This window comes from Populus trichocarpa, chromosome 6 (assembly GCF_000002775.5).
Source record: "Populus trichocarpa isolate Nisqually-1 chromosome 6, P.trichocarpa_v4.1, whole genome shotgun sequence".
Lineage (NCBI taxonomy): Eukaryota > Viridiplantae > Streptophyta > Magnoliopsida > Malpighiales > Salicaceae > Populus > Populus trichocarpa.
Window position 1 is genome coordinate 4,126,918 of NC_037290.2, and position 24,612 is coordinate 4,151,529.

A 24,612-nucleotide genomic window follows, 5' to 3' on the forward strand; every position below is an offset into this window, starting at 1 on the left:
CAACGATTTGCATATCAACAGAAGTATTCTTTAGCGTCGCCATCATTATTCAGAGTTCTCTATAAAGCAAAAGATGCTCAATCTGTAAATGGGATATTTATTCTTGGTCCAAGAAACTTAGCAAAATAGAATCCAACAACGAATTAGGAGGGAGGAGCCTTGTCTGTCAATGCCTAAGCTACCAAAACCAAGTACAAAGAGGTTTAAGCACAACAGCTCTAGTGCTATGGCTACTGATGACCTTTTGACCTATATTAAGGGAATCGGTTTATATGAAGGAAACAGAATTTCTATGCCTTCTATGAAGAAAGTCATACAGACAGCAAGAAATTAAACTAAAGAAGAATAAAGATAGAGAGAATACTGGATAAAGCATCTTTATGTGCAAGAAACAGATTTCTATGCTGCTTTTTTCTTTCTTTAAGCTCACCACGGTATTTTTAACTCATAAAAATTTCCAAAGTTAATAGTTTTTGCTTCCTTTTCCTCGCATTAGCTTTGCTTCAGAACCCAGAAAGAAGAGAGGAGCGAGCTGTCCTCACTAAGTGATGCAGCTCAAATAAAGTAACCAGAATTGCCATGCCTTGAAAGATCAGATTTTCTGGACCGGAGATTGAAGGGTAATGTGGATAGTTTAATTTTTTTAGTTGACAATTTTATAAAGCTAAGATAGCTGAAAGAATCTATGATAGTGAACATGCACTGAATCACTTTATTTTAAAAACTAAAAAGATTATCTTTGTCCTTTCAAGTGGGGTGGCAATCACCTTTTCCTAATCTGAGACTCATTATGGACCATTCCAGCCTTGCATTTATGCTTGTAAGCAAAACACAAGCCTTCCCCATTACACTTCATCTAGTGGAACTCGTAGCATTGCAGCAGCTCTTACTAATTCTTTCTTACCTTTTCCTTTCAAAATTAAGATTCTTTTTTTCTGCTCAAAGCAAACCAGAAAGGTATTGTTAAACTGTTAGCGGAGTTGGTACATGCTCTCAAGTTAAGCCTCAGCAGGAGGATTATATAAACTTGGTTTTAGCAGATAGCTTTTAAAACGTAAACTCCTACTGCACTTGAGCCTCCTTGAAAACAGTGCCTCCTCATCACCCTCAAAGATTCCAAATGCCTAAAAAATCATAACACTCGGAGAACAGATCATTTGCTGATCGCGGCTTTCTTGGAAGCGTAAGAGTTCCTGGCTGTGATATGAGTCAGCGAAAGGAGGTGAAGATGACCAACTCTGGCTGCAAAAATTGTTCTTGCATGTGAAGGTGAGAAATTAAATCTCTATGACATATAGATGAACAGTCCTTTTCATACATACTGCACCGGTTCTTCTAATCAATATTGATTTTGCTGTTTCCACTTCAGGCACTGAAACTACACGAGCAACTAAAGATACTTCAAGTTCCACAAGTCTTGCGGTCGACTGAGTTAATTGGAGTCGATCCTGTGCATCAATACGCAAGCAGCAAGCTTTGCTACTGCAAGAAGTTCTTAGGAAAAATCACTGGAAAAGGGTGCCCTCGATTTTGCACCAATGAATCCATTAGCTGCTCCTGACCACAAAGATGACTTCAAATTGAAGGACACAAAGCCTCAGCTTGGGGAACGTTGGCCTCATGGAGGACCACGCGGTGGAGGTGGGTGGATTAGCAGTGAAAGAGCAACAAGCACGTATGATCTTGTGGAGCAGATGTTTTATCTGTATGTCCGAGTTGTGAAAGCCAAAGATCTTCCCACAAACCCAGTAACTGGAAGCTGCGACCCCTACATAGAAGTTAAAGTCGGGAATTATAAAGGAGAAACACAGCATTTTGAGAAGAAGACCAACCCTGAATGGAAACAGGTTTTTGCATTCTCAAAGGAGAGAATTCAGTCTTCGGTAGTTGAAGTAATACTGAGAGATAGAGAGAGAGTGAAAAGAGATGATCACGTAGGAAAGGTGGTCTTTGACATGCATGAAGTGCCTACAAGGGTTCCACCAGACAGCCCCTTAGCCCCTCAATGGTATAGATTAGAGGCTCTCCATGGAGATAACAAGGTGAAAGGAGAGGTGATGCTTGCAGTTTGGATGGGTACACAGGCTGATGAAGCGTTTCCAGAGGCCTGGCACTCAGATGCTGCTTCAGTTCATAGGGAGGGTGTTCTCAATATCCGATCAAAGGTTTATGTTTCACCAAAACTTTGGTATCTTAGGGTAAATGTGATTGAAGCTCAGGATGTAGAACCGCTTGACCGAAGTCAGTTACCACAAGTTTTTGTGAAAGCTCAAGTTGGAAACCAGATACTCAAAACTAAGCTATGCCCAACCCGAACAACAAACCCTATGTGGAATGAAGATCTGATCTTTGTAGCAGCAGAGCCTTTTGAGGAGCAGTTGATACTTACTGTCGAAAATAAAGCAAGTCCTGCAAAAGATGAAGTTGTGGGGAGAGTAGATTTGCCACTCCAAATCTTTGAGAGGCGCCTGGATTACCGGCCAGTTCACTCCAAGTGGTTCAACCTTGAAAGATTTGGGTTCGGTGCTCTGGAGGGAGACAAGGGGCACGAACTCAAATTTTCAGTTAGGCTTCATCTCAGAGTTTGCCTTGAGGGTGCTTACCATGTACTAGACGAATCAACAATGTATATAAGCGACCAACGACCAACAGCTTGGCAGCTCTGGAAGCAGCCTATAGGAATCCTGGAAGTCGGTGTCCTAAGTGCGCAAGGGCTTCTTCCAATGAAAACGAAGGAAGGGAGAGGAACTACTGATGCTTATTGTGTAGCCAAGTATGGGCTGAAGTGGGTACGGACCAGAACGATCATTGAAAACTTCAATCCAAAATGGAATGAGCAGTATACATGGGAGGTGTATGACCCTTCCACAGTGATTACCTTCGGAGTTTTTGACAACTGCCACTTGGGTGGGGGTGAAAAACCGGCAACTGGTGGTGGAGCTCGAATTGACTCGAGAATTGGAAAGGTAAGAATTCGACTATCTACCTTGGAAACAGATCGAATATACACGAACTCCTATCCACTTCTAGTCCTACAACCATCTGGACTGAAAAAGATGGGAGAACTCCAACTAGCAGTTCGATTCACCTGCCTATCACTAGCAAATATGATTTACCTATACGGGCACCCCATGTTGCCGAAAATGCATTATTTGCATCCTTTTACTGTAAATCAGCTAGACAGTTTGAGATATCAGGCCATGAATATTGTAGCAGTAAGGCTTGGCAGAGCTGAGCCACCACTAAGGAAAGAGATTGTGGAGTATATGCTGGATGTGGATTCTCACATGTGGAGCATGAGAAGAAGCAAAGCTAACTTCTTCCGTATTGTGTCGCTTTTTTCTGGTGTGATCTCAATAAGCAAGTGGCTTGGTGAAGTGTGTAAATGGAAGAACCCAGTCACAACAGTCTTAGTTCATGTTTTATTTTTCATATTGGTCTGCTACCCGGAACTAATTCTGCCTACTATTTTTCTTTATATGTTCCTCATCGGAATATGGAATTACCGTCTCCGCCCAAGGCACCCCCCTCACATGGATACCAAACTTTCATGGGCAGAAGCAGTTCACCCAGATGAACTGGATGAAGAGTTTGACACTTTTCCCACATCAAAGCAACAAGATGTGGCGCGAATGAGGTATGACAGACTTAGGAGTGTTGCGGGAAGGATCCAGACCGTGATGGGAGACATGGCCACACAAGGGGAACGTTTTCAGGCTCTGCTCAGCTGGAGAGACCCAAGAGCAACCAGCCTATTCGTAATTTTCTGCCTTATTGCAGCTGTGGTGCTCTATGTAACACCTTTTAAAATAATTACCTTGGTCACAGGCTTATTCTGGCTGCGACATCCTAGATTTCGCAGCAAGCAACCATCAGTTCCCAGCAATTTCTTCAGGAGGTTGCCATCTCGTGCTGATAGCATGCTCTGAACAAAAGGAAAAGACTCTGTTTCTTGTTCTGCTTTCAGTTTTTTGTTGTGTTGGTTGGAAATGTTTCTTAATAAAAAAAAATCATTGGATTTCCTGGTGTCTCGTTTTCCTTCTTCATGCTAGGATCCTAATCTCTGTGTTGCTTTCAAGAAAATTATGTAATAAAGCAGTTTTTATTAAGAACCGGTTTAATGTTTTAATAACACAAACATAAAATTGATCAGATTTATTTAACAACCTTTGCATTTGGTTTTTCATTTTCCTCATTCGTTTGGGCAAACACATACCCTAATCATGCTCTGGATGTAGAATGTTTTGTCATAAAGAGCAATCATAGGTTAATTCCTTGAAGTAGTAAAAAGAATAAACAATTTCAATAAAATATTTGACATTAATAGACTGAAAAGAAAAAAACAATACTATGGGAAAACCAAAAAATATTCATGTGCAAAAGACTGGAATCTTTGCCATAAATATCAAATCATACAACCATTGATGATCGAAATCCTTTTAAAAAAAAAATGATTAGTGTGGGAGAACTAAAAGTTTTACCTAGATCATGTTTGTTTTCTGGAAAGTAGTTTTCGGGAAACCACTTTCCAAACTTTCCTGTGTTTGTTTGCCATTAGAAAAGGTGGTCAACGGAAAACACTTTCCGGTCAACGGAAAACATTTTCCAGTCAAAGAAAAATTTGACTTGGTTTCCAGGAAAGTATTTTCCCTTTTGGCTGTGTTTATTTTCCGGAAAGTGGTTTCCGGGAAAACACTTTCCAAACTTTCATGTGTTTATTTGCCATTAGGAAAGTTAGTCAACGGAAAACACTTTCCAGTCAAAGGGAAATTTGGCTTGGTTTTCAAGAAAGTGTTTTCCTGGAAAATTTGGGCGGAAAACACTTTCCGGAAGTTGTGAAAAATTTAGAAATGTCATTATTTGTTGATTATATCAAATTTGATCCTCAAACTTTTGATTGCTATATATATTTTGTTTTGAATATTTATTTTTTAATTTCATCTCTTAAAATTTAATTTTTATATTAACTTTGATCCTTATTTTTATAATTGCTATTTGCTTTTTTCTTATCATTTTTTTATTGAAATTTTTTATCTATCAAATTTGGTACTCATTCTTTTGATTGTTACTTATTTTATTTGAAATAATTTATGAAATGTTAATTATTATTATTTTAATTTCTTCATCTTTTAATTTTTTTATTTTTTATTTGATCTCTATTATTTTGATTATTATTTATTTTATCTGAGATAATTTATGAAATTATATTTTTTTTCAATTTCATTCCCATTCAACTTTTTAATTTGTAAGATTTGTTCCTCATTATTTTAATAAACTTGAAAAAAAATAAAACATTAATAAGTTATTTTTCAGCTCATTTTCCATAACATAACCAAACACTGGAAAGTGTTTTCCAACTTATTTTCCATTACACTACCAAACATCGGAAAATACTTTCCCGGAATTCATTTTTCCCGGAATTCACTTTCCAAAAAGGAACTACTTCCAAAAGAAAACTACTTTCCAAAAGGAAACTACTTTCCAGCAAACAAACGGGGCCCTAGAAGACAAGCTCGCGAGGTTTAATACCTGACTTCAGAGAGAATCTTGCACCCAAGTATGACTTCAAATCTGCGACTCCATCAATGGCCTTCATCAAAGGGGGCATCCACAACTTTTTTATCTTCCTTCTTATCAGATGAGAATATAAATGAACAACAAAAATCAGATTGGGTTTATACTAACCATCAGAGTAGACCAACCATACATACCAACTTACATGCTTTACCGCATCTAATAGTCTCCTTTCTAACATACAACCCGACCTAAATTAGAGTCGTGAGGACATTCCTGACGCTATAAATTAGGGGTGGGCATTTTCGGTTCGGTCCGGATTTCACCTAAAAAATAATCAAACCAATTTTTTTCAAAGAAAATCAAAACCGAAACTGGTTCAAACCGACCAGTTTCGGTTCGATTTGATTTGGTTAATTGAAAGGAAAAACAAAAAAAAAATTGATTTACTGAGTTTGCATCTTATGCTGAGTTTGCATCTCATGTTGCCATGAAACCATCCAATAAGTGTTCTTCGGTGGTGAACATTTGATTATCTCTAAAATCTCAACGTTCATTTCCCTTGAAGCTAACTCTCCTCTAGCAAGTAAAAGGAAGTGCATGAAGACTGCTGGCTAAGATCCAGAGTGTTCATTTCCCTTAAAGCTAGCTCTCCTTCAAGAAGTAAAAGGAAGTGCATGAAGACTGTTGGCTAAGATTCAGAGAAGGATTTTCTAGATTTTGATAGAGAGATGAACAAGAGGTAGTAGGTAGGGGGCGGCTGGGTTTGCTAGGGTTAGAAGAAGAAACTAAAAGGTAGATGGGTTGAAAGCTATTTATAGTACCACACTACCACCAATTTTTTTATTTCTATTTGAATCGGTTCGGTTCAATCCGGTTTATTCGATTTTAACCTTTTAAAACCGAAACCAGACCGAACCAAATTGTTTTTTAATTTTTCTAATTGGTTTTTTTCACGGTTTGATTTTTTTGGTTATATTTATTTTTTGTTATCTCGGTTTAATCATTTTTTGTATTTTTTTGCTCACCCCTACTATAAATGAGGTAACATCTCCTAACTCTTCTATTTCACCTGATCCTATGAAGTACAATTTACCTCACAGGCATAATTTTATCTCGGCCCATAACATGATTGATGCAATAAAATTTTTTATGGTAAAAGTATTCTCAAAACAGGTCCCCCAAAATATTAAAAAAATCATGTTAGATGAACACCAGAAGATGACTATTTATGATGAAATGAAGGCTCTCCAGGATAACAATATCTGGGAGCTAACTATATTGTCAGCTGGAAACAAAACAGTTGGATGTAAATGGATGTTTATTGTGAAGTATAAAGCAGATGAAATAGTAGAGTGATACAAGACGAGATTCATGGCTAAAGGATATACATAAATATATAGCATAAAATGTTAGGGAACTTTCTCACCAATAGCCAAACTAAACACAATCTGAATACTCTTATCACTAGCAGCAAATTTGGATTGGTCTTTACATCAGTTTGATGTAAAGTATGCATTTCTTCATAGAGATTTAGAGGAGGAAGTTTACATGGATGTTCTCCCTGGTTTTACTAGAAAAAGAGCAGAAAATATGGTGTGCAAAATGATGAAAAGGAATCTTAGAATTACAAAAGTATCTAGCAAGTGAATTTGAAATGAATATCTTAGTGGGTTGAAGTATTTTTTAGGAATTGAAATATACAAATCAAGATAGGGCATATTCCTATCACAAAGGAAGTATGCATTGGATTTATTAGTTGAGACAGGTATATTGGACTGCAAATTTGTACATACACCAATTGTACATAATCATCGTTTAGCAAAACACCTTAATTAAGTTCCTACAAACAAAGAACGATATAAAAAATTGGTAGGAAAACTCATTTACCTATCATATACAATCCTGATATCGCATGTGCAGTCAGGCAATTCATGCACAAACCAAGTGAAGTACACATAGAGGCAACATTGTGAGTGTTTAAATGCTTAAAGTCTTCTATAGAAAAATGAACTCTCTTCTCAAAGAATGATCACCTTAATATCGTTGGTTAAACTGATGCAGACTAAGCCAGGAATCTGATTGACAGAAAATCTACTTCAGGATACTTTATCTTTATTGGGGGGGACTTGGTAACTTTGAAAAGTAATAAGCAAAAGCTTGTTGCTCTATCTAGTGCTAAAGCAGAATTTAGGGGAATGACTAAAGAATTATGTGATGTACTATGGATAAAGAGGTTATTTGAGGAGCTGGGATATCCTATGAATACTGAAATTAAGATGTATTGTGACAATAAAGCTGCAATTGCCATAAACAATAACCTAATTCAATATGATCGAACTAAATACATGTAAGTAGACAGACATTTCATCAAACAAAAACTTGATGAGAAGACTGATTTTCTCTTCTGTTCCAAAAAATTATATATACGAGATATCTTTACACAAATTTGAGGGGGAGTGTTGACAGAAGTTAATTTAGTGATTAGAAAAATACAGATCTGGAAAACTAGAAATCAGGAATACATTTAGGAAAGACTATTATATATTTCTTTTTTTAGAATTTACATCCTTAATAGAACTATCATTGTACATATATAAATGTATGTTCTATACAATAAAATACAAGACAAAAATTATACATAAATCACTATCTCTATCAGTCTTGAAAAGTTCATCTCTATGCAATTTGTTATCCATGACATCGAGAGTGAGGTCATAAAGATCAACTCATTTGAATCCAAGTACATGCTCATGCATAACACAAATTTCAAATAGCAAACATTTCCTATCAAAATAATTTATGTCGTCAACATTTACTCGATACAATTCTCCTAACAAACAAAATTTCATGAGAAAAAAATAAAAATCACCAGCTTAAACAATAGATCTCAAATATAACCAAATCAGAATCAAAAGGAAAAAATACCTAGAATTCAATAAAAATACAATCAACAAACAAGCGGCATTATAAACAAATATCATCTTACAAGGGGGGCTACTCGAGTGGTCAGCAATAAAGGTTAGAGGGGAAAATGAAGATTGTGAGGCTGGTGGCTAGGATTGTGTAATTTTTGCTCTTCATCTCACAATTATTTTCAACTATATTTTCTTAGTAGATCTAATTGCTTAAATCAAAAGGATTGCTTCAATCAAAAAGATTATCAAGCGAAGAGAAAGAAAAAAAAATTAGTGTAGTTTAGCTGCTGTAATGTCTAGATTTTTTATGAAGAGAAATAAAATATGGGATAGAAAGAGTTTTAATGGCTAGTTTTTCTTTTTAAAAAAATTGATGACAAATTGTATTGTTTAATATAAAGATTTTTTAGTCATTAACTAAAATATAATGATAATTTTATAAATAATCTAATATTTTTTATTGAGTTTTTCTTAGGGCTCCATAATAAGGATATAAAGTGTTACGAATTTATAAACTCCAATATATAATTGTAATATTTGAAAGAACAAAAGCAAAATGAAAAGAAAAGAAAATTGTGTGAGGTATTTTTTTGTAATTATCTCATAAATTAATTTCAAGGTATTATTTTTAAAGGGGCAAAAATATGGACTTTTCCATTGCATTTCTTAGATTGGAATGATTGAGTTATTGCACAAATTTTTGCAAATATCTTATTTCACCGAGCTATAAGCTGTAAAACATGTACTAATATTATTATTTTTTCCGGGTATACAAATAAAATAGCTCTTTTCCTTTACTAAACCTTACCTTACGTATCTTATATTTAAATTTAAGAACTTCGAGTGAAAAATGTTCATTGATTTATATAAATATGTGCTATGTTACTAATCAAATTTAAAAAACTTGGATCATAAAAAATATTTATACTACATGAAATTATTTAATATTATTATTAAAATTAATCAAGCTTATCAATCTTAAAATATTTTGACTCAACTCCTTATTCAATTTGAAATTAAAATTAAATCGTGTATAATTTTTCCTGACGTGACTCAATTAACTTGACATGTGCAAAAACAACCTAAAAATTAGTAAAAAAAAAATATGGTTTGGTTTTGGAAACAGATTCAAGATTATATTAAGCTTGAGTGATGTGTTGTGTGATAAAAATAATGTTCAAAAAGTTGAATAAGGTTATATACATATCTAAAGATTATGAAATAGAATTATATAAAACACTAAGTATACTTGCATGTATTTAATAAATAATGAAGAAAGTAGTTCTTAACAATGTTTTTGGTTAAAAACAAGAGTACTTGTTTTGCTTTAAAAGCAAACTAGTTTTTTTAAGTGATAACTGCTATGAAATATTGTTTGTAATCCAAAAGCAGTTGTGTTTTAAAAGCACAGCAATGCCAAACAAAAACAAAAACTAATAAGTCGCATCGACGCATGTCATACAACAAATATGCAATTGTTGAGGGAACTTTAATATAATACTATTAGTATATTAATGAACAGTTTTTCTTCAAATGGGGTCCTTAGCTCAGTGGTAGAGCATTTGACTGCAGATCAAGAGGTCACCGGTTCGAACCCGGTAGGGCCCTCTAAATATTTCTTAATTTTTCATTCTAATAAAATGGCCCAAGACCGGGCCCATTTGGGTTAACCCGGCTACATGACATTTTAAACTTAGATGAAGCCCACTAAGATGGCTAGATCCAGCACACAAAACGATTTCAGATGCCGTCAAATTTCTTTTTTTCTTTTCAACATTTTATAAACTTCCATAGTTTCAATTAAAATAAAAATAAAAGAGAGAAGGGAAAATCTCTTCTTCGGCCTGGACGAGAAAAGGTCATTGTTTTGTTTCTTCCATGGTCCGTGAACACAAGCAGGGCCCAATTTTCCATGATATCCTATACCACAGCTTTCAAATGAAGCTTTTTAGAAGGTGTTTTGCGTCATAGTTGGATTGTGTCTTTGAAAAAAAAATTGATATTTTTTATATTTGAAATTATTTTTTATATTTTTAAATTATTTTAATGCATTAATATCAAAAAATAAATTTAAAAAAAATAATATTATTTTATACATTTCAAAACAAAAAAATATTTTCAAAAAAAATCTCTATTATTCTTCCAACTACAGTACTCATCATATACAATGTAAAAGTTGGCATGTCAGTTTCAAATTCATGATCTCAGGCCACGGGATAAAACGCAAGCATGCATCAACACCTACCTAGGCCGAATGGACTTTCAAGTTTCAACTTTCAGTACTTTTCTTTCTCTCTGGAACCAAATACTTTTGTCTTTTCTAACACAAATATAAATAAAAAGGCCCTAATGTCCTTGATCATCTTCTAATTCAAACCCCTTTCTAGTTAGCACTAATTATCTTCTTTTTCATCTTCATCAATTCTCCTTCCTGACCATCTATGCATTCATGGTCAAAGATGGCTGCCAAATCATTACTTCAAATAATCTCTCAAAGAAGAAATATTGATCAACTGAGAAATCGAGAGTTCTACCACTTAAATTTTTTTTAATCCGCTATTTGGTCTATCTATACATCTCTCTGTAGAAGACAAGGAAAGGAAATATAGAAGACACATTTGATGATTAAGGGGGAGTGATACTAAGAGATATAAAAGCGGTGCTAAGGATCTAGGGTTTCTATCATTCATTATTCTCGCCGGGGACGAGCCAACCAGAGGGAGCTGAGAGCTCGAAGACGATGGAAGTACTCGGCAATAGCAAGCAAACTCCTTGCGGCTTGACGGGTTGTGAGTAATTGATGCAGCCGGTGAATTGTTTGGTGCCTCAAATTATCTGCCTGTATGTAAAAAAAACACAAGTTAATTTATATCAAAAGAATAGTTCGCATCAAAGAAATTCCAGATAGAAAAATAAATAAAAATCCATGCATGTCGTCATTTAGAATATGGTGTGATTAGGATTGACCATAAAAACAACATTAAAAAATAAATTATCTTCTTAGGTTCTTAACTATACTATATAATTATATCCACTCCTGACTTTGTGGTAGTTGGGGTCTTGATTGTCAAGCGATCGAGTTATAAGAGGAAAATTTGAGAAAGGAAAATGTAGCCTGTGTAACGTGTGTTAGTCTTGGTAAATATTCTTACTGTCACACATGTCTAGAAGCTTGATAAATTAAAAAAAAAAAATGCAGTCACAAAAGAAAGTTTAACCTAGAAATTAATTACAAAGGCATCAATCTCAAACAAATAATCTTTGTATGCTAACTAGTGCCCTCCTCTGATCTGATTATAATGTATTTAGGCCAGAACAGGAAATTCAAACTATTATATATAATTAATTAAGTCAATTGATGGCAATTAATTAAGAAGTGGTCAAACTATTTATTGCTCATATATATATTGTGAACGCCTGTGATGATTATTATGAATTTCTACATCTTGACTGGAATATAACTTGAATTAGAATCCCAATTGAAACGTGATTCATAATTAATTCTAATCAATCTTTGGTTAATATTCTTCCCTAAGGTGATATTTTTCAAAGAACTGGCCTAGCATTCAAACTTGGGGCCACCTAACCCTAAATCTTCAAAGAAAAGCTGAGAGACCTCGTTTGCCAAGTGAAAACGAGGGTGTAGGGTCTAGAATGGAGTTCATGCTGATGAGCAGCTCAAGTGGAATGGTAATTTCATTGAAGATTTAACGAGTCAACTCAAGGTACACCCACCGAGTGAAGTTATGATCAGCTAATCAGGCTGGGTTTTGTTTGAGCAGTCAAAAAGAGAGTTATGAAGAATGGACTTAGGTTGTCTTCAAGTCAAACAGTTACGACCATGACATCATACAAACATGGGCTTATCAGATCACTTATAACATGTCGATATTTATCTCCGTGGGACCACCAGTTCTTCCCACATGTGAGACCTTTGATGCTGGTAATGATCAATTTACCACCATATGATCATGTGTGGTAGCTCAAGCATAGGCTTATATGTGAGTGTGTGTTTGTAGCGTGGCTGGCCGGACAAACAAACAAACCTTTAATACGTTGATTTGTGCCTACCAATGTACTAAGAATCCTCCTGTATTGTCTGTTGCTTTCATTCAAAAAATTGATGTACGTTCAGATAATCCACATAAAATCATGGCATAACATACACGCACAGAAACCATGAATGTGTGTGTGTGTGTGTGCAACCACCACCCAACCTCACGAGGGTGAGACATGGAGCAGTTTCATGGTTTGGGGTAGGTTTCCCAACCCAAACAGGACCGGATTCCTTTACCGGACCACACTATATAGGGGCCCGCCAGCAAATTTAACGTTACTCACCGAACAAAAGCTGCATTATATACTTGACACCAATCTATATATATATATATATATATAGCAGCTTAAAGAGAGCTAGAGATGATCATTATCATACGTACGTACCTGTCTAACAAATCCTTCAAGAGTGGAGAGCTTGTTCATTGCTACAGCCATTTGGCCCATGTAGTTGGCCATATTAGGAGGGTAGCTCAATGATTCAGAAGCTATGGTATCTGAAAGAGATTGATTGAGAGCTTCAAGCCCTTGAGAGAGAGCATCTTCATTTTCTTGTGTTGATTGTTGCAAACCACATATTCCCAAGATTTGTTGCTCCGTTAATGGCTCGATTTGACCTACTATTATCTGCATCAAATTAGCACACAATTAGCAATATAAACAAGGAAAAAAGAATCTAAACAAGAATGGGGTTAACTACTAATTAACGACATGTTAACGTTTTGAGGGCTTTGCTAATTAATTCACTAGAGACCAAAGGAAAAGATGAACATGAAAACAAGACCTATGATTGTATCTGCAAACGAAAAACAAAGATAAAGACAGGGAGTGGATAGCGCGTGCAATTGTTTCTCATTCTCTTTTGTGTGAATGAAACCACAAGTTGTAGTAACAAACATGGGCTTTATTAGATTGACACCTAACTCTGCCCATTAGTAGAAACCTTCACGATCTGTTTCGTCATTCATTGATACTCATAATTTCTTTGTGTTTTAGGCTATCCTCTTTGCCACTCCCACCGGCAAAAGTTGTGCACCATGCATTGATTATAACGTCCAATATTCCTCGTGCAAAATCTAATAATATCCTCACACATCATTTCACCGTTCTTATTTATGAGCGCGCGCACACATGTGTGTGTGTGTAAAACAGATATTTCCAGAAAACCAAACTAATCTGGAAGTTTTAAATTAGATTAAATATTGTTAGTTCTCGAACTACCTTCTTTTTTGGCAATCTTTTTTGTTAATTTCTTGTCACATATGATGTTATATATATGCTTTTGCAATGTCTAAGTTCTTGAATAAGAACCCAGAAAAAAGAAAGAAAGAAAATTAACCAAATACTTTTAGTTGAAAAGGGTAGGTTGTTCGGTACCTTGATGAGCTCAGATGGGCGGAAACCTCCCATCCACATGAAGCACCGCTCGGCCGGAGTCTTCCACATGCCGGAAACTAGATGGAAGACATCGGTCTTCGCAACCATGATTTTGAGATTCATCATCTCATCATAATGTGCCAAACAGTTGTCAACAAAGAGCCTGAGCTCATTTTCGGGTATATGCTCTTGTACTGCTGCTCGAAGCTCGCACATCAGGCGATGGTGCTCCTCAAGCCATCTTGCATACTCCATATCAAAAAACGCAGCATCTAGAAATCATAAGATGGAAAAGAGGTCATTACTTTTATGCCCTAAAAAATAAAATGAGTAAAATATATATATAAATAAATACCTGAGTTAATATTGGCAATACCAACAGGAAGGCCTTGTTCTCCACCTCCACATAGGAATATGCCCTAGCAGGAACAGTAGAAAAAACATTGATACATGCTAAGATAACACTATAAATAAACAATAAATTAAAGCAGGTTAAGCTTTTAACTCACTTGAGCTCGGGCTCTTTGTAGTTCTTGTTCCAATTGGGTAAGCTTAATCCTACTTGACTCTAGCTGCTGAACATAAGCCTGTAATAATGAACCAAGAAAAGGAAACAAGCCTTATGATTTTACGAGTTGAACGTAATGGTTTGGGAACAATAATAATTGGCAATCAAATCAAATCAAAGACAATAATTTTCAAAGGACTGACTTTTTTTCTTAGCCTGCTTTTCCTTGCTGCCTCTCTATTCTGAGCAAGTCTCCTCAATGTCTGCATAAAAATCGATCGTGACAAACATTCAAAGCTCTTACCTTACACGAAAGTTCAACAAATGTGAAAATATATGCCATAAAAAGTGAACCAAAAGAAGTCACCTTAGGGTCTGGTGTCTTGGGTCCTTCCTGCTCCGAGCTTGATGTTGTTGGACCTTTACGTTTCCCTTCGCGCTGCCATAAAGAACAAAAAAATCAAACTTTTTAAATACAAATTCGAATCACAAAATCTCAGTTATATATGTAGACTCTAATTTTTTTAATTATTTAAATATTATAAATGCTCTATTTATAAGTACAAGTAGTAGTCCTAATCTACCTTGATGGCTTTAGCTGGTTCACGGCCAGGTGCAGAAACGTTTCTTGTATTGGCCAATTCCATGGACGGTTCTGATGATTTCTTTGAACCACCAGTTGCTGAAGAAACTAATCCAGTAGCACTAGTAGTATTAGCCTACCAAATCCATAACAAACCCATTACAAAAAAATTCAGTACTATAATATATAATAAGGTTTAACTTAACCAGCAAGAAAGTAAGTATATATACCACTAAATTAATTAAGTTATTAACGGTTTTGATTTTGTTATACCTTTGATGGCTCTACGTGCATAGGCTGAGATGGGAAAATATTCAAAGTTGGAGGTCTCATTCCTGCACCACTCTCTGCACACACACCCAAATCAACATAAATTCTCTTGAGCATTACTTCTCTTTATAGCTATAAATTTGAGAGAGAGAGAGTAATTAAAGGACCCGAGAGAGAGGGAAGGGATACAAAGCAAGAGAGGTATGAGACATGAGTGTGAAGTATAGGGATCGTCATGCAATTGTAGCTCTACGGTATCAAAACAGAAAAGGAAGGAATCGAAGAGAGAGAAAGGCTGAAATAACCCATACCCTATCCGTATCCTTTCCATTACATGGAGAAATTAGTGAGGAATTGATCATGATATTTGCGTAGGGTTGTTATATGTCATGGTCTAATGCTTCAAACAACAAGCAACAAAAATAAATTCAAAAAGGGATGGGAAAATAATGAGAGAAAACATTTTTTTCTTGAAATTTGAAAAAAAAAATATCTTTCTTGCAGCTGCAAGGCACAGGATCTGGTCAAAGAAAGTACTATTGGCAGAGAGGCAGATTTGCAATCTGCTGCTGAACATGTTTTCCCTGTGACCCTCAAACAGCCCTTTCCAAAGAGAATCTTCCCAGCAGAAACAGAAAAGTGGAAAGGAGAAAGAATACTGTAAAAAATGAGAGAGAGAGAGAGAGAGAGAGGAGAGAGGGAGGGCTCACGTCTTTGGTCTTGATTAACAGTGGAGGGGTCTTGTCCATCAAGATAGAGAAAAAGGGCTTGATCCAATTCTCCCAAGTCATAAGCTCCAGCGTCTTTGCTCCTGACACCAAAAGTACACATGTAAAAACAAAAGAAAACTACAGAGAAGCAAATGATTAATCTGCAGGGTCAAACCTTCTTAATTATTAATAATTAGACTTCTAAAAAAGATAATAAAAATAGACTCTAAAATGGGTTCTTGATACTTTCTTTAGTACTGTAAAAATTACATGAAGTTCCCAGGGATTGAGGATGATGATGATGACTGCATGATTCCATAAGGAATTTGATGATGATGTTGCTCTTGTAAATGACGAGGATCATGTTGCTGCTGCTGCTGCTGCTGATGGTTTTGCTGTTGTTGATGATGATTTTGTAGTTGCTGCTGCTGTTCAAATAGATGAGTTGAGTGATTGATGACTTTATTGTTAGTAGCAGTAGTAGCCATGAAAGAACCCTCAAAAAGCTTGCTTTCTAACTGTTGTTGTTCTTCCACTATTCCTCCTCCAAGAGCTCTTGAAAACCCCATAAATGGCATAAAACTACCTTCTTTTTCCTCCTTTAAAGATCATCACCATATCTTTTTAGTTCTCACACATACATACAAACAAACAAAGAGAGTTTTGGTAAAGATGAAACTGAAAAGAAAGAAAAAGGAGGAAAAGGATAGAGGTATAGTAATAAGATTGAATGAATGAGGGGAGAAAATATGGAGTTGATTGCAAGGAAACAAGACAAACCTTATTTTCAGCTTTCTTTATCTACAAAACAAAAAGACCGACTTCGTGTGAGAAAAAAAAAATCTTATAAAATGGTCTTAAAATACCCTGTTCATTTTTTTGTCTCTGTTCAGACAGAGAGAGAGAATTAAAAACGAGAGAAGACCTGAAGAAAAACCACTTAATTTGGCTTGTTTGGAGAGAACAAGGAAACCGCTTAAGGCATTTCAGAGTCCAAGTTTCTTCGTATTCTTAGGACTTGTAATGACAAGAAAGCCCTAAGGAGTTTCCTATTGACATTTTCATGCAACCTTACACGTATAGATAGGTGAGGCGGCAGTGTTTTTTCATGTCCCTAACCCCTTGGCCGTTTTCTTTCTTTTAATCTCTACCGGTCCACTGGGTTTTTTTCTTCTTCTTTTTCATTTTCTTTTTTTTTCTCCAAATTATAGGGTATATAGAGGAAGTGGTGCCATCCCTTTTTAATTTTGTAGGAATTGTCAAAAGAACCTAAAAGTAATGGGATCGATACACTCAATAAATTAAATTCACCTCTAGTTAAAAAAAAAAAAGTTTGACGATCAAAAAAATTCAATGCAAAACTTGATTTTCTAAGTTCAATTTGATTAGAATTTGAAGTATTATTCTATGTAAAGTTGGGTTAAAATTCTAGAAAACGCGTTAATTTTTGCAAGATTTTTAGACATTGGAAAAATCTGGTAAAAAGTTAAAGGATTGTTAAAACCTTTTACACAAGGCCATGTTTATTTTCCTATGAAATTGGAAATGGCATGGGACTAGATTCCGGATTTAATTTTAAGTATATTTATCTTGTAGTATTAATAAGCAAAAGCTATAAAACTTGACTTGGTTTATGATTCAATCAAAGCTCAAGTTATAAGTTGAAAATGTTAACCCGGTTCAAACTAAAATAGTATTATTTTCACATTTTAAAAAAAATAAAACAATATTATTTTAAATTTTTTAAACTAAGTTTTGACCAGGTCATAAGTTGATCATTTTAACTTTTATTCTAATTTAAAATTTGACCTGAGTCAAGTTCTAAATTTATCGAATACTTAATTTATTTATCAATTCAAATTTAATAACACTGTTAATATCAATATGTTCTAACTACCTTGGATCATGGGAGCTTCTTATCTTATTGTATTGGTGAACAAATAGACTACATTTGAGTCTTAGGTGAACGAAATTGGCCATGTTGAAAATCTCTAGTGGTTTTTTTTTGGTGGAATAGAAAAAAAAAATATCATTGATATTATGAAATTTATCTTTTTTATTTATTTCAATTAAATCATGGTGAAAATCTACTTTAATTTCTCAAAATATATCATTCAAATAGCATTTGAATAAAAATATTTATCTTGCGACCTATGATATCGCAATTCAATAACTTCTTTTAACTTGCTATAATAATCAATTCCAAACTCATTAAAAGTAAAATTCTTTACACAAACCCCACTCTTATAGGTCTTTCTACCATCATCATATTGTTTAGTATGAAAAACTTATTTTTTTACTTTTAATGAAATATTCATTATAATACTAGATCTTTTTTTTTTCAGGATCCAAAGATAGAAATTTTAATCTACTAGTATTGGCTTCCTTCCTGAACACCTGGTTAAAGCTAAAAACCCTTTACAGGAAAACAAAAACATAGTTAAATCTAAACTTAGGAGTTATGAATAATTAAATACTTACATGTATTGAGATAACAATAATTGATAATATTGCCTATAAGAAAGTTAATTAAAGTTAACATAGATAACAATAATTAAATACTTACATATAAAAAAACATATAGTTATATGTTTATCCCAATTGAATGCAATTCATTATCATTTATTGGAATATGATTGATTCTTGTTTTCAAGTGAGGCTCAAATAATATCAGGTAAATATTGAAATACCTTTAATAATATAAGTCTCACATATTAAAGCTTCAACATGCGCTTTATTTTTAACTTTTTTTTTAAGATTGAATAAGTATCTGAATACAAGTAATTAGAGTTGAATAGTTGAATGTTTAGAACAAGAAAATGGACAATTACTTAGAATGCATGTAATCATTAACCTCTCAAATGAATATATCTATCTATACAACATGGGACCTCTAAATTTTGCCTCATGTGCTAAAAATGGGTAAATGCTCCATTAAGTCAAAGAATAAGGGAGGGAAGAAAATTTTAAGATTGAAAATTATCTCAATAATGTCCGTTTCAAGTTGCTTCATGAGTTGGGTATTCAATTTGCTCAAATAAATATCTCTAAAAAAATGACTAATCTCTGTCAATGCATTTCATATCACTTTTTGCATTAAAATCCTTAAAAGCAATTGGAATTAGTATTTGCATAAACACATGGTAGTCATAACTCTTCATTTCATGCAATATGTATTCCTTTAAATTAAAAAATCTAGCTATGTTTGAAACATATTCATTAAGAAATTGCATACTTTTAAGTCATTCATAGACAAAAAGTTGTGCATCCTTATCTAAGATAAATGTGGCTTTGGTCTTTGCAATATGAAACCCATCATTAATCAACTATATATTTCCATGCATGGTCACAATACAAAGCTAGATCCATTCTAACTTTCATATTGTCCTTTAATTTTTCTTTTCACGTTCATAACCATGTTAAAAATATTGTCAAATATATTCTTCTTGATACGTATTACATTCGAACTATGGTTAATGACATTAGTCATATGATAACAAAGCTCCTAAAAATATTTTTCTTTATCCAATTATGGATCATACCAAATTCAAGAAACTTTTACTTCCCATAATGAAAACCAAATACAATGTTGTCATACTAAAAACTTCATCGTATAATTTTTCACCCGACAATGCCAATTATGTAACATCTCTTTCAACTTTACCTTTTAATAAGTATTTTCTGTTATTTCTGAATCGATGATGACTTGGCAAGAACCTCCTATGGTAATTAAAATAAAAAAAGTTTTATCAACATTGATTAAGTTAAAATCTTATTATTATGCATATAATATGGAAAAGCTAATTTTTCATGTGTGCTCTAACCTAAAATCATATCAGATGAAGGAAACTCACTTACAGTCCACATTAATATTGTTGTCTTCATTTAAAAATTTTATTTTCTTGAGACATCATATGTTAAAGCCCCGACTGACCATATGTAATTCAACTCATCAATTAACGGTTAAAGATAAACATCTATATTTATACCTGGATTGTAAGAACCAAGAATGACCATAAATAAAAACATGAATTTTGGCTTCATACATGTCTCTGAGGCAAGTTGTAAACTATTAGTATAACCAGTCAACAAGAATAGGGTGCAATAAAGGATCCAAATAGATTAAATCAATCAATACACAAGCAAAGATGTACATTTTATGATTCCATTAAAAACTCAAGATATACCTTATTGAAATGCTTCAAAGCTTTACCATCGAGAGGGTGCACCATGCTTCATCCACCTTATCATATGAATAGTGTCATGTCATGTGTTTAACAGTCTTTTGAGACATAAATAACTTTTATAGCCTATGAATGATTAAAAAATATCTTGTTTTTTATGCAATAAGTGTCATTCCTCTACCAATATTGGGTTTATTCATTACAGTACAACATGTAAAAGTTTGGACACATCTAATTTTTTTGGTATCCTAGGCCAAGCGATTTTATCATGAATTTTGGAGTATGAAAGTTACATTTCATCAAATTAAGAATCCAAGACAAAAAAAAAAGATATATTTTTAAAAAATATATTAATAAAAAAATATATACTACAAATTTTTTTCAATAGAGTTTAAATTATTTATGTTTTAACAAAAAATAATTGAACAGTTCTTTCAACATAAATTTAAATATTTTAATACGCATAATGCTTCCCTCCTTGATATTTTGTTTTTTATTAAGCGTACACATCACCTTTTCAGTTTACAATTATTATTTTTTATTGTAAAAAAAAACATTAACACCACTCGTGTTTTTGCGTTGAAAAATACCCCCACTCTGAAGCTTAGCGCTGAAAATCAAAGTAGTAGTTTAGATAAGGGAAGAGTCATGTCTTGTACTCTCTGCAATTTTTTAAGGTCCATGTTTTGATCGCATTGTGAACCAAAAAAAAAAAAAACCGTGTTCTTGAGTAATATGTGATATGAATCCAGAAAGTGATTCCTTTTGCTCTTGCAATGGATATATACAACGACCAAATTCACATTAGGGATTGTACAAATTTGCTTGTGGCTACTTATTTTATTTTTATATAATATAGTTTTAAGTTTATCAAATCAATTAGGGGATCACTTTCAATGAGTTATGAATATGCGATTAAAATTAATCAAATTCGATGAGGAGGAAGTTAGAATCGCTACGTACAGAATGCCTCAACGTACTACATATGTCATTGACAGATTAGGTGAACCATAGTTTAGCAAAGTTGTCCTTACCCATCTAAAGAGATGTTGATGGCCTAGCAATCCATAATTTAATTAGCCCTTTTGCAACCATTTTAGTACTGATCAGCCTTTAGCTTCTCTAGCAGTCCTTGCTTCAAGGGCAAGGCTAAGACACTTTCCATAAGAACCCCAAACCCTTGCACTGGAAATTAATTCCATCCTTGCAACGTATCGAGATCTACACCATAAATCGGAATTGTTATTGGGAAATGAAAATGAAAAAAAAAAAATTCAATCTCGAATTGAGATAGATAGAATTATGAAGAAGGCTAAGAGTTCTATACGTCCCCTGCCCTCCCAAATTAAGAAATTGATCCAAGAATTCCAATTTAAATCAATATTTTATGGGGTCGACAATCTATACACACAAGATAATTAAAAATCTAGTTTTTTTCTAAATTATATATATATAAAAAAAACTCAAAGGGTAAGCTGTGTCCTCCGGTCCAATTTTTGTTAATTACTTTATAATTATAAGCTAACAAGTTGCTAAGAGTAAAACAAAATGGGGATGTCATTAAAATTCTTTAGTGAAAGTTTTGTAGTCACATGAGGAAGCAATCTTCATGGCCAAGTTCATTTCAAGATGACAACAGCCCTTACAGAGCTAAGGGACAGAATCGTCAATAGAGAAAAAAAAACTCCCTCCATCTTATTTTCTTGGGCAGCTGTCAACTAGAGACCGTTGACTAAAAAACACGTGTCAAGTTAGAATTACCCATTTCTAATTTAAGGGGCAGGATGGGGGACCCATCAGATCATCAATAGAATCTGACGGCTGGCTGCAAATTTCAGTGTAAGAAAACAGAAGTCGTTGTCGGAGAGATGATGGGACCCACTGGAACCGGCCCACACCTTTCCCGCTATATTTTATAATTCCAACCACTCCCAGAAATAAGAACTGTCTGCTAACTACAAAGAAAAGGATATCCGAAAGAAAAAAAAAATTATAATATAAATATATGGATGTTTTGTTACGTGTGGGCACTCACATTTTTTTTCTGGAGCCCACCTCCTATTTATTTTTTATTTTTTTATTGGAAATTAGGAATAGATCCCACTGCCACAAACTGGTCCCATTACAAATGTTACTAATCACTTGGGTCACACCTAATCCTGATCTTTGATCTTGTTTATTAATGTTAATTAATGTAGTAGACTTTATGATTTTGATATCTTTCTAATTCCCACATGGATGCTTCAAAATTAAGGTGATTAAATTGAAATTAAATTAAAAAATATATAGATTATTTCACAAGTGTGAAACCTTATTTTTTATGTTGTGCAATTAGAGGATTCTTGGGATTTTTCTTCTGGATATTGTCAAACCCATATCATAGCACTAATTATACCTAGCTAGGGCCATTGTTTTCAATTCCAACATTTGACGTATGGAAGTTACCATTGGAGCAAGTCATTAATTGTACGATGCATCAAATTGCTTGTCAAATCAAAAGACATTCGGTGTTTGACTCGAACTGAAATTTACTCCAGAACATGGAGAGTATTCCATTCGAGCACATTTGTGTTTGTATTTTTTCTTTAAAAAAATTCAATTTTTTTATTTTTTTATTTTAAATTAATTTTTTCAATATTTTTTATTATTTTGATCTGTTAATATCAAAAATAATTTTTAAAAAATAAAAAAAAAAATTATTTTAATAAAAAAACAACCAATACCATATTTCTAAATAGATCTCCTTTATATATTCCTCCATTCTGTCCATCAGAAGAAATTGGAACCAAATTAATGATGCGGGCTCTAATTAGTTTCTCGATCATAATCAAGTTTTGCACATTAATTTTTTAAAAAAAATTCTCAAGACTTTCCTCACAATAGCTAAGTTACTATAGTAGAAGAATATAATTATATTTACGTAGGACAGAAAGGAGAGACCGTCCAAAGTGGTGGAGGATGCTTCTTCCATGAGGTGTCACAAGGAAAAAATCTCTCACTTGCATGAGCAACACATGATATGGTTGGTCACCTTAACGGGACTATTATATTTTGTGAGAGCCTAAAACTTGAGACTTTTAGCAAAGCGGTCGCGTGTATGAACTTTTTTTTAGCATATCACAACCTGCAGATGTTCGAAAGAAGCTGGGAATTTTGTTGTTGCTGATGGCAGTTTTTCTGTGAAAATCATTGGATTTTTTTCATCTACGGAAGAGGGCGCGCCAGAAAAAACCTTGCGCAAGAAAAATCCTTTGATTGTCTTACCTGCGCACGCTTATATTTTCTGAAACGTTTGTCTTTATTAATATTTTTTTTCCAGTGAGAAATGTTAAAGAGCTTTTATAAATATAAAAAAAACTATTAATAAAAATAAAAAGTTCAAAAAGTATAGTTATTATCTTACGAGCAGGTAATGCAATTAAAGGTTTTTTCTCGCACAGCCCCATATGCGAGCGTATTATATTATCCTTGTTGATTATTAGCTCATATCAAAGTTCAAAATATAAACACTAAAACAAGAATTTATATTTTCAATGTAAAATTAGAAGCTCATTAGTATATATACTTTATATTCTCAAAGATAAAGTTGTGTCATTTCATTATAGAATAAAAATCTTTTGAAATAATTATAAACTTCATTTTTATAACATAACATGCATGTGTTATTCATGTATTTATTTAATTATATATGTATACTCCCATGGTTTGTGCAAATGAGAAATATTTTTCTTCATTTCCATTAATTCAATTTTGGCATACACAAGAGCAGTGAGCTTTCAGCTATTTCCATTTATATCCAATTGACTTAAAATGTTCACAATTAATTTCTTGTGAACATATAGTTCCAATTCTTAAGTAGAGATCAGACCTAACAAAGTTCATCAACAACATCTGAAGCATTGGATTAATTTTTAAAAAAAAAAAAAAAAAGAGGACTATGTATGTACGAGTGGTTTAGTAAGAAAAAGAAAATTAGATGTGTGTTAGCCATCATAGAAAAAATCCAGCCTCTGCTAGAAATCTACTTCAACATCTTCTTCTTGTTTATTTATTACTAACGACTACCTCGACATGCATGTTCGAGTTAGATAAAAGCTGATGCTTTTTCCATGCATAGAAAATCAACATTTACATATAAAGCAAATTGACCCCTTGGATCGTATCCCAAGGTAAAGCCTTCTTGTTTTATACATATCGAATACCCCAAGGTAATGTCTGTGGGTGGATTTTATTCAGAAAAAACTGCATAAATGTTGTGCTGATTTGGACAATCTAGCTAATTGTGTGTGTGTGTGTGTGTGTGTGTGTGTGTGTGTGTGTGTGTGTTGTGGTGGGCCCACCACGTTTTTATAATAGACTGGAGATCTGTAGTAAAATCCTCTTTTATACGTGTGAGTTTGTGACCCTTCGTTTTTTTTTTTTTTTTCGTTTTTCTTTAATTGGATGACAAGCGTAGGATTTGAGTTCAAAACCTCATTACGCCTTTTCTTTT

At 33.7% G+C, this 24,612-nt stretch overlaps 2 protein-coding genes and 1 non-coding gene across 4 annotated transcripts; 2 read left to right on the forward strand and 1 right to left on the reverse strand.

Moving 5' to 3' along the window:
* Nucleotides 1–849: 849 nt before the first annotated feature.
* LOC18099870 (FT-interacting protein 1) lies at nucleotides 850–4,020 on the forward strand. Its single transcript, XM_006380990.3, has 2 exons — nucleotides 850–1,269; nucleotides 1,370–4,020. The coding sequence occupies exon 2, from the start codon at nucleotides 1,539–1,541 to the stop codon at nucleotides 3,927–3,929; it is 2,391 nt and encodes a 796-aa protein (XP_006381052.1). The 5' UTR covers nucleotides 850–1,269; nucleotides 1,370–1,538; the 3' UTR covers nucleotides 3,930–4,020.
* A 5,948-nt stretch (nucleotides 4,021–9,968) lies between these two features.
* TRNAC-GCA (transfer RNA cysteine (anticodon GCA)) lies at nucleotides 9,969–10,040 on the forward strand. The gene has a single exon. It is a non-coding gene; the product is annotated as a tRNA-Cys (tRNA).
* An 897-nt stretch (nucleotides 10,041–10,937) lies between these two features.
* On the reverse strand, nucleotides 10,938–16,890 carry LOC7485463 (bZIP transcription factor TGA10). 2 transcript variants are annotated; one of them, XM_002308026.4, is made up of 12 exons: nucleotides 16,717–16,890; nucleotides 16,207–16,556; nucleotides 15,937–16,037; nucleotides 15,230–15,303; nucleotides 14,958–15,092; nucleotides 14,741–14,812; nucleotides 14,577–14,636; nucleotides 14,375–14,452; nucleotides 14,221–14,284; nucleotides 13,866–14,137; nucleotides 12,876–13,115; nucleotides 10,938–11,271 (listed from the first exon to the last, which is right to left on the reverse strand). In XM_002308026.4, exons 2-12 carry the CDS (start codon nucleotides 16,512–16,514, stop codon nucleotides 11,122–11,124), a joined length of 1,554 nt encoding a protein of 517 aa, XP_002308062.4. In that variant the 5' UTR covers nucleotides 16,515–16,556; nucleotides 16,717–16,890; the 3' UTR covers nucleotides 10,938–11,121. The 2 variants fall into 2 exon arrangements, with proteins under 2 accessions (XP_002308062.4, XP_052309865.1); XM_052453905.1 differs by lacking the exon at nucleotides 16,717–16,890 and having other exon boundaries at nucleotides 16,207–16,710.
* Between the last annotated feature and the right edge of the window lie 7,722 nt (nucleotides 16,891–24,612).

What these genes read in the sequence shown, in the direction of transcription:
- LOC18099870 (XM_006380990.3), top strand. Translation starts at nt 1,539, where the DNA reads ATGAATCCATTAGCTGCTCCTGACCACAAAGATGACTTCAAATTGAAG.
- LOC7485463 (XM_002308026.4), bottom strand. Translation starts at nt 16,514, where the DNA reads ATGCCATTTATGGGGTTTTCAAGAGCTCTTGGAGGAGGAATAGTGGAA. An exon ending in TCAATCCCTGGGAACTTCAT is followed by an intron (nt 16,038 to 16,206) that starts GTAATTTTTACA and finishes TTTTGGTGTCAG; the next exon opens with GAGCAAAGACGCTGGAGCTT. An exon ending in TATTGCCAATATTAACTCAG is followed by an intron (nt 14,138 to 14,220) that starts GTATTTATTTAT and finishes TATGATTTCTAG; the next exon opens with ATGCTGCGTTTTTTGATATG.